The 9,682-nt window shown below is 53.5% G+C and overlaps 1 protein-coding gene across 5 annotated transcripts; it reads right to left on the bottom strand.

Annotated features, from left to right (window-relative positions):
• Positions 1-867: 867 nt before the first annotated feature.
• NEFH (neurofilament heavy chain) lies at positions 868-9,204 on the bottom strand. 5 transcript variants are annotated; one of them, XM_082418535.1, is made up of 5 exons: positions 8,246-9,204; positions 6,156-6,355; positions 5,055-5,179; positions 2,680-3,430; positions 868-2,643 (listed from the first exon to the last, which is right to left on the bottom strand). In XM_082418535.1, exons 1-5 carry the CDS (start codon positions 9,120-9,122, stop codon positions 1,474-1,476), a joined length of 3,123 nt encoding a protein of 1,040 aa, XP_082274661.1. In that variant the 5' UTR covers positions 9,123-9,204; the 3' UTR covers positions 868-1,473. The 5 variants fall into 5 exon arrangements, with proteins under 5 accessions (XP_082274661.1, XP_082274663.1, XP_082274662.1 ...); XM_082418537.1 differs by having other exon boundaries at positions 868-2,841; positions 2,932-3,430; XM_082418536.1 differs by having other exon boundaries at positions 868-2,973; positions 3,016-3,430.
• Between the last annotated feature and the right edge of the window lie 478 nt (positions 9,205-9,682).

Here is a 9,682-nt window from a genome sequence, read left to right as displayed (position 1 = left end):
CGCAGTTCCTCACTGGCTGTTGGCCAGGGGCCTCTTTCAGTTCCTGGCCATGTGGGCTTCTCCTTCTTCCATTGGAATGAGCAAGTAGAATGAGCAAGAGAGAACAAGCAAAACAGAAGCCAGAATCTTTTTGTAATCTACTCTCAGAAATGACATCCCATCACTTTGCCATATTCTAGTCATTACAAGTGAGTCATGAGGTCAAAATTTTACAGTAAGGACCCCACATAAATCCACAAGAGCACCACAGCTTTCAAAATCATGTCCGGAGAAGCATGTTGGAGTCCAATTAAGTGACTATTGACAAATTGTTCCCAATAGCTGGTGACTATAGTCTTCACTACAGGTGAATTAGCTACATATGGCCCCTCATTCAGAAAGCTCATCCCTCCTTACAAAAAAGGACACATGCAGAGCTCTTAAATAGATGGCTCAGTGTCCTCAGGACCTCACCTGTTCCCAGACTTCAGCGTGCATTAGAATCAAGTGGAACTTGGTGAAGCATTCACTTCACCAAGTGAGCAATCACCTCATTTTCTGATTCAGTGGTCTAGGGTGGAATCAAGGAATCTGCATATTTATAAGGCTCCCAGATGATGCTTATGTAGCAAGGTCCATGGACCTCACTGAGAAACCACACACCAGGCCACCTGTCTACAAGATTTTAAAGATAAAGCACCGAGCACATTGCCTGGCACATGGTTTGTGCCTGGTAAATAGCCCAAGAGAGGCCTTGTAACTGGTCCCAGACCCACACAAGACGTCTGATTCCCATTCAGTCCTGTGCATTCTTAAGAGTGAGATCAAGACCTCCCTTGCCCATCCCCCAGCCTGCCCACGGGAAAAGAATAAATAACAACAGCAGCATTTTCATTTTATAAGCACTTGGTTTTATTGCACAGAAGCAATTGAAAGTGGACTCCAGTGGAAAAGTGCTCCCTGGCATGGTTCAGTGGCCAGCGCCCAGCCCCACCTGCTCCAGCTCTTCCAGGATAGAGAGCTTTGGGCAAGGGCTCGACCACTCCTTTGGAAAACAGAAGGCATTCAGGAATAGGTTAAGACATCTCAAGCATAATGTGTTTCTAACTGCTCATTCATTATTGCGGTCATCGGTCAGTTGCACATACAGGAAATAAATGCACTTATTGGAGAGGAGGGGGGCAGTTTTTATAGTCAAGTGTTTACATGTGGCATTCGGCATATTATCACATTCGGCTACATAAGCTATCATAACATAATTGTCCATCGCCTAGGGAGGGTTTGGGGCGTGGGGCCGGGGGTTGGGAGGACCCTCTCTTGCTAACACATTGCTAATAGAAATTCCTGTTTGGTGAAGGAGGGCCTAAGGAGGTTCTAAGCAGAGTTTCTTCTTAAAGAAAAAGGAGAAAAAATGAAAATTAGTTACACCGACCCTTGAGCTCCCAGACCCTCCTGAGTTTCTTTGGCTGCTCTGGATGTTCCTTTCTCCCTGCCTTACTTCTCTCCCTTGGTGGCCTTGTCTTCGGTGGCCTTCTCTGGAGGCCTGCTGTCTTTCTGGTCTGTGCTAGAGGATTTCTCAGCCTTTTCTGCCTTGGCTTTGCCTGGTGTGGAGGCCTCCTTGCTGGGCTCCTCCTTGGCTTGGGCCTCTGCTTTGGGTTTCTCCTCAGGCTTCTTGGCCTCTGTGGCCTTCCCCTCCTTGGTGTCTTTTTTCTCAGGTGCCGCTGGCGTCTCTTCCTTCTTTGGCTTTTCCAGCTCTTTCTCTGCTGCTTTGCTGGGTTCTTTGGCCTTGGCATCATCTGGTTCCTTCTTTGCCACCTCAGTCTTCTCTTTGGGTTTGGCCTCTTCCTTCCCCTTGGCAGCAGCCTCCTTCTCTGGGGTGGTTGCTTTTTTCTTATCTTCAGCCTCTTCCTTCTTGGCTTCAGCTTTGGGTTCTTTGGGCTTTTCCACAGCAGGGTCCTTCTTCTCCTGGACCTCGGGCTTTGGAGCCTCCTTCTTGGGCACCTCATCTTTCTTGCTGTCCTTCTTCTCCTCAGTTTTCAGTGTGGCTGGAGTTTTCTCTTCCTCTGTCTTCTTTGGGGGCTCTTTGACTTTCACCTCCTGGGGTTTCTCTTCCTCTTTCATGGGGGACTTTGCTTCCTCCTTCTTTGGGACCTCCTTCTCAGGAGCCTTGGCCTCCTCCTTCACAGGAGACTTGACCTTCTCTGGGGATTTGGCCTCCTCCTTGACAGGGCTTTTGGCCTTCTCTGGGGACTTTGCTTCTTCCTTCATGGGAGACTTGGCCTTCTCAGGGGACTTCACCTCAGCTGGGGACTTGGCCTCTTCTTTAACTGGGGATTTGGCCTTCTCTGGGGATTTGGCCTCTTCCTTCACAGGGGACTTGGCCTTCTCTGGGGACTTCACCTCCACTGGGGACTTGGCCTTCTCTGGGGATTTGGCCTCTTCCTTCACAGGGGACTTGGCCTTCTCTGGGGATTTGGCCTCTTCCTTCACAGGGGACTTGGCCTTCTCTGGGGACTTCACCTCCACTGGGGACTTGGCCTTCTCTGGGGATTTGGCCTCTTCCTTCACCGGGGACTTGGCCTTCTCTGGAGATTTGGCCTCTTCCTTCACAGGGGACTTGGCCTTCTCTGGGGATTTGGCCTCTTCCTTCACAGGGGACTTGGCCTTCTCTGGGGACTTCACCTCCACTGGGGACTTGACCTTCTCTGGAGATTTGGCCTCTTCCTTCACCGGGGACTTGGCCTTCTCTGGGGACTTGGCCTTCTCTGGGGATTTGGCCTCTTCCTTCACCGGGGACTTGGCCTTCTCTGGGGACTTGGCCTTCTCTGGGGATTTGGCCTCTTCCTTCACCGGGGACTTGGCCTTCTCTGGGGACTTGGCCTTCTCTGGGGACTTCACCTCCACTGGGGACTTGGCCTTCTCTGGGGACTTGGCCTCCACTGGGGACTTGGCCTTCTCTGGGGATTTGGCCTCTTCCTTCACAGGGGACTTGGCCTTCACTGGGGATTTGGCCTCTTCCTTCACAGGGGACTTGGCCTTCTCTGGAGACTTCACTCCTGGGGACTTGGCCTTCTCAGGAGACTTGGCCTCAGCTGGTGATTTTGCTTCTTCTTTCACAGGGGACTCAGCCTTTTCTGGGGACTTGGCCTCCTCTTTCTCTGGAGATGCGGCCTCTTCTGCTGGGGGAGATTTTGCTGCTTCTTCTCCCCCTTCCTCCTCCTCTTTGGCCTCTTTCTCTTCTTCTTCAGTCACTTCCTCAGTCAGTTGGACCTCCTCTGTCTGTTCCTGCACAATCACAGTTTCCTTCTCTAACTTTTCTACCACCTTAATCTTCTCTTCGCTTTTGACTTTTATATGAGTGGATACGGTGGGGATTTTGGGGAGTCCTTCTAGAAGGGAGAAAGGACTCGGGCCAAAGCCAATCCGACACTCTTCACCCTCCAGGAGTTTTCTGCAGAATGGATAATGGAACACGTTACTATTAACTCAGAGCCGATCAATGAGTTAGGGGGCTTCCTGAGTTACTCTGAAGGTCCACCGCATCCAGTGATATGCACTTTGGTGGAGGAAGGGATGTGAATGGTGGGCACTTTGAGACTGGAGAAGGTCACTTAGCAGATCATCCCAGGGACCACCCAGAATCCACACCCCAATGGCACTGCTCTTGTTTAATGCAGCTAAGGTTGCAACTTATAAAACTTTTTTCTCCTGAAGAAATGGCCCTCAAGAGAAAACACCTATATTAACAACATTTATACTTATTGTCCCTCAACTAAAATGTTATTCAAGAGAAAGGTGGGAGTATGAGCAAGGAATTCCACATGTATAAACCTGGGTTTAAGAGGTCTTAGAATGTTCCCATTTGAATTTCAAGGGTCTCCTGTTACCTTATATTCTCATCCTTTGGGTTTTAGGAACATGGTGGGGGCAGTTTCCACTCTTTTCTACTCACTAGATGTGTGACTTTAGCGAAGCCACTCAAGCTCTTTCATCCTCGGTCTCCTCATTGGTAAAAACAAGGTCATTAAGAGTCCTAACCTCAGAGGGTTGTTTCAGTGAAATAATAAATAAAAAGAACCTGGCAATACCTGCCTCAGAGTAAGTGTAGGGGTTACCCATACTGACCAGTGCTTTGCAAATTTAATGGCATGCAAATCACCCAGGGATCTGATTAAAATGCAGATTTTGATTCAACAGGTCTGGGGTGCCTTTCTAACCAGCTTTCAGATAATGCTGATTGTGCTACTCCATGGACAACACTTTGAGTAGCAAGACTAGAGATTAGAGCCAAGATGTGGAAAGTGAAGGGTCACTAGCCAACAACTGGGACAGGTCTTCACAGGGTCAGCCCTGTTCCTTAGCAGGAAACTGCTAAGCTGGGAGGTCTCTTGGCTTTCTCATGGCTACTTTTTACTGAGGGCTTTCTCTGTGGCAGCCCAGTGGTACCTGTGTTACCTGGATTAGCTCAGGAACAGGATTAGCACCTCCTCCCAACAATCCCAGGACGTGGGTACTGTTATTATCACCCCTATTTTATTTCCCCAGGAAACAACTGCTCAGAGAGCTATGAATCTCTAAGAGGTAGAGTTGAGAAAGCCCTTGACAACTCAAGTACCTCCTTTCCCTCCAAGACAACCTCTAGCTGGCTGGATTTGGGAAGAGGGTGAGGAGGTTTAACCCTCTGATTCACCATCAGAATGAAACTACGTCACTCTCAAGATATTTGTCTCTCAAAAGGTAGAATGTTGGTTGCCAGGGCTTGGGGGAGGGAAGGGAAGGGAGTGGAGAGTTACTGTTTAATGAGCACTGAATTTCAGTTTGGGAAGATGAAAAACGGTCTGGACATACATGATGGTGATGATTGCACAATAATGTAAATATTTTTAATGCCCCTGAACTGTATACTTAAAAACGGTTAAATGGTAAATTTTCTGTTATATACATTTCACCACAATAAGAAAAAAAAAATTTTTTTTTTTTTTCTCTAAGACTGGCAGGCTACCTCACTGTGGGGCTTAAAATCCAAGGCTTCTCCTTCTAAGAACCACCACCCAAAGGCCCCCTGGCCCCCTGACCTGTAAGCAGCAATCTCAATATCCAGAGCCATCTTGACATTGAGCAGGTCCTGGTACTCTCGGAGCTGTGCTGCCATCTCCCACTTGGTGTTCCTGAGCTCAGCATCCAGCTGCTGGATGGCTTCCTGGGGAGGAGAAGTCACATACATGTCACGCGCCAGTCAGCATTCTGGCCCTCAGCACTGGAGGAGCTGCGGCAGGCTATGCAAACCCAACGTAGTCCTGTTCAGCCAGGCTTGCTGGGGCCAACCCCCACCCGGTGAAAGCTACGGATCTCATTCATGGACATGAAAGTCACCTGGAACAAAACTCCTGCTGTGTGTATAACCTCAGCCTGGGGAGTGGTCTGGAACGAAACACACCAGACACCAACAATGGTCATCACAGGTCAGTGGGATGATCGGTGAATTTTTACAGATCTTAAGCTTAGGAAGGGCTCAGTGGGAACAGGGCCTTGTCTGCTTTGGCTCCCTATTGTTTCCCCAGTGCTCCAAAGTGCCTGCCTCACAGTACAGGCTCGGGAGGCATCTGTTGACCGAGACAATACACAGAAGCACGCTCAATACGAGCTGAAGCTTCTCCCCTGACCCCAAGCCCACTTAGCCACTGCTTGAAGTGAATCAGTATGGCTGATTTTTATTGCCTCCTTTTTCTACAATCACCATATATTACTTGCATAATAAGCTCTTTAAAAGCGATATTTTCTTTTGGCAGTTGTCTTTAATGGGAGGTATCTGCCAAGGCCTTCCCCAGGCTACCCTCACTCATAGACACTGGTTATTGTTTACTGAATGCCCACTATGACCAAGACCCTGCTGAGCACACTCACTCCTTGCATGAAAAGTTCGTCTCTCTCTTTAATCTTCATAGCTCTGCAAAGGAGGCTTTTTTTTTCCCATTGCCTTGAGGGAATTCAGAGTCAGAGAGGCAGATACTTTCCTCGGGTCACACGGCTAGAAAGACATACTGGTACCCCTGGTATGTCTGACTCCAAGGCCCATGGTCTTAACTACAATGACCCCACTCAAAGAGGGGCAATGACTTGTCCAGGGTCACCCAACCAGGTGAGACAGTCTGGCTCTCTGCCCCACCCCTGCCCACCTGGTAGGATGCGATGTCAGCCTGATGACGGTCCTCCAGCTCAGAGCGCTGCCTCTCCAGTGAGTCCTTGGTGCTTTTGAGCGCCTCCAGCTCTGTGGTCCTGGCCTGCAGCTGCCGCCGGTACTCAGTTATCTCCTCCTGTGCCAAGCGCATGGCGTCTGTGTTCACCTTGGCTGCCTCTGACAGTCGGTCCAGTCTCACTGGGAGAGAAGGGAGTAGGGCACAGGGTTAGACACAACTGGATTTGGATTCTACTGCCCAGATCTGGAAGGTGACACACATGGGTTGAGGACCTACTGAGTGCCGGTGCCATCTTGGATGCTTAACTCACCCTATCCTTTGTCATAGGCAAATGACGACTGCCCAAGGCCAGTAGGCCAGTTTGAGTAGCAGAGCTGGGATTCAAATCTAGTGTCTATCTGGCTCCAAAGATCACACTGTCTCCCCAAACTCAGGATCTGGAAACTCTGCAGGGCAAAGGAAGCCCACATTTCTGGTCCTCCTGGTTCAGCTCCCCAGCAAAGGCTGGCAGTGCTGAGGGTTCGTATGTGAAACCTGACCCATGGGGCTTAACTCTGAGCTTGTGGTTGAACAAGTTAATGAGTCTGTGACCTTTAGAGGCACGAGGACGCTGTGAGCCACCATGTAGCCATAGCCCCTTCCTTGCAGGTTTCTGCTTTGCAGAGCCCAAGGTCACTGCAGAGCCTGGGGCCTGCGTGCCAGCTCCTCTGTCCCCTCCTCCCCCTTGCTGCGCATTCTCTAGCACAGGAGCCCCTGTGCCAATGGCAGCCACACCCTGGCCCCTGTGAGCAATGGGCTGCAGGTTCCCAGAAGACTTTTCAGGGGCCAGTGGGGGTCTGGAGGCTAGTCTGAACCTCCTGAATGTGGACATCCTGAATCCTGAGATAATGACACTCAGGACCTGAGTCTTGGGAGTGGGGGAGGAAGAAGGGATGCCAGCTGGGTGGTCCAGAAGTCCTGAGATTGATGAAGGGCAACGCCCAAGAGAGCAGAGAGGTTTGCTCTGGGAGGAGCCTTGCTGCAGAGATGGGGGAGGGGATGGTTCTGCCACTGCAGAGGAGAGGAAGGAACTAGTAAAGCAAGGCATCAAAATCCCAGCTTTTCTGGTTTTTCTCTGCTAGTACTGGCAAAGACTTAGAAACCATCCAAGTGGGTGAGGATTCTTACGCACTGTGGATCACAGACCTGTCTGAAAATCACTGAAGCCTCTGTACCCTCTCCCAAGAACAATGCAGTTTTACAGACAGTTTCAGGAAGGCTCATGGAGCTCCCCAGGGTAAGAAGCCCAGTTAGTCGACCCCCCTTTCAACCCCAAAAGAAATGAAAACCAGAGAGGGCAAGTGTTGGTCAAAGTCACCCTGCAGGTGCTGGGCACAGCTTCAAAGCTGCTGCAGCTGCAACCTAGCTGACTCAGGGTGGCACGGAGTTGGGGGAGGGAGATGGGTTTGGGAGGCTCCCGGCTTTTCTGAAGGGGAGCAAGGACATTAAAGGGCCCACAAACCACTTCGGCTTCAGGCACCAATTGTTTGTAATGGTGGTCCCCCTGGGGAGAAAGAATGCGAGAATGACCCACCCTCCCCAACTGTAGTGGGGAAGAGCCCGACAGGTGTCAGAATAGGGTTCTCTGCAGTGTGCAAGAAAGTGGGTGGGCAGCATTGGACAGGGAAGCCATGTTACTTTGAAGGGCAAAGAGCACCCCAGCGACTAGAAGCCGGCAGCGCTTTGGAGCAGTAGAGGGAACCTGATGAAGAGGGGCCTCACAGTGCGGTTACCAAAACTCGGGAGAAGGAGCAGAGAGGACCCAGAGTTGAAGGACAGATATAAGGGCCCTGGAGAAGGCCAAAGGAGAACCTAGAGTTGGGGGAAATGGGGGGGTGTCCCACAAGAGACCTAGAGTAAAACTGTTTAACTAAGGGCATGCACTCTGCAGGAGGAAGCTGAGCAGCGCACCACCCAGTCCAGCCACCTCTACGCAGAGTCCACCAGCACCCTAAGTCATGCCACCCTTCCCCTCACTGACCGACCAACAGAGGGCGCCCCATCCTCCCTGTCCCCGCTCGCCTGCGAACCTCGGAACCACTCCTCGGACTGTAGCGTGCTCTGCACTGCGTGGCCTTCCAGCTGCGCGCGGATCTCGCGCAGTGCCGACGTCACGTCGCACTTGAGGGCGTCGCGCGCCTCGGCCTGCGCCTGAGTCTGCGCGGCGCTGCTGCCCTGGATCTGGCCGAGCAACTCGCCCACCTCCTGCTGGTGGTGACGCCGCAGGTAGCCGCACTCTTCCTGCAGGGCCTGAGCCTTTTTCTGCAGCTCGACGCGCGCCGCTTCGGCCTCCTGCGCAAAGCGCGCAAGTGCGCGCGCCGCCGCCTCAGCCTCCTCGCGCTGCCGGGCCTCGTCGTCTAGGCGCTGGCGCACGTGCGCGATGTCCTCCAGCAGGTGCTCTTGCTCCAGGCGCAGCTGGCCGCGGGCCGCGCCCAAGTGCAGCACAGCGCCGCGCATCTCGCGCATCTCGCGCTCGTATAGCTCGCCCATGGCGGCGCGGCCCGCCTGCTGCTGCCGCAGCGCCTCCGCCTCTCCCTCCAGGCTGCGGTTATGCGCCTCGAGCTGCCGCACCTTGTCGATGTAGCCCGCGAAGCGGTCGTTCAGCGCCTGCAGCTGTTCCTTCTCGCTGCGCGCCGCCGCCGCCACCACCACGCAGCCCTCCGGTCCGTTGCTCAGCGTGTCTAGCGAGTCGATGCTGGAGGCGGCTCCCGCGCCGCGGAAGCGGCTCGGCGAGGCCGACACGGAGCTCACGGACGTCCGCGCCCATGAGTGGAAGCCGCTGGAGGAGCCGGCTGCAGAGCGCGCTCCACCCGCGCCGCCCTTGCGAGCCAGCCCGTAGTGCAGACTGCCGCCTCCGTGGAGCGGCGCGAAGGCGCCCAGCAGCGCCTCAGCGCCGCTGAAGCTCATCTTGGCCGGAGCAGGTGCGGCTGCCGGCGGAGCGGGAACCCGAGGCCGGGACGGGGCGGGCGGCACTGCGGTAGCACTCGGACGGCCGGCCCTTTTATAGCAGCACGGCGGGGTCCAGCCCCTCAGCAGTTGCTGGGGGGGTGAGCGGGGGAGGAGGGCCCCGCCCTCTCCGCCTCCTCCCGCAGCGGCCCGGGGCCGGCTGGCTCCGCCGCAGTGAGAGGGGCGGGGCAGGGAAACCAAGGAGTGAAAGGAATCGACGACGCAGCGTCAGAGAAGCACCCCCGAAGCAGAGTCAGGCGGTAGAGGACTCCCGGAGCGCACCGAAGGAGAGCCCTCTGGTGCGGGTCGGGAGACCCTGCTACAATGTTAGGAATTAAAGAAGGAGCCTGAAATGGGGCGGGGGGGAGCAAAGAGACCTGATGGGAATAGGGGCAGGATGCCTTCGGGCTGGAGCGATAGAAGACTCAGTAGGATGAGAGGACCCCCGAACGAGAGGGAGCACAGGTTTTTCCTCATAGTTAGACCCTCAGGATAGGGGATGCAGAGTGTCTGCAGCCGGC

Source organism: Balaenoptera physalus, assembly GCF_965194825.1.
Source record: "Balaenoptera physalus genome assembly, chromosome: 12".
Classification (NCBI taxonomy): domain Eukaryota; kingdom Metazoa; phylum Chordata; class Mammalia; order Artiodactyla; family Balaenopteridae; genus Balaenoptera; species Balaenoptera physalus.
This window is presented reverse-complemented; position numbering and strand designations above follow the sequence as displayed.

Excerpts from the sequence above, each read along its gene's own strand:
- NEFH (XM_082418534.1), bottom strand. The coding sequence starts at position 9,122 with ATGAGCTTCAGCGGCGCTGAGGCGCTGCTGGGCGCCTTCGCGCCGCTC. Across the intron at positions 6,356-8,245 it reads GTCCGAGGAGTGGTTCCGAG|TGAGACTGGACCGACTGTCA; the intron begins GTTCGCAGGCGA and ends CTTCTCTCCCAG. Across the intron at positions 5,180-6,155 it reads CTGACATCGCATCCTACCAG|GAAGCCATCCAGCAGCTGGA; the intron begins GTGGGCAGGGGT and ends TCTCCTCCCCAG.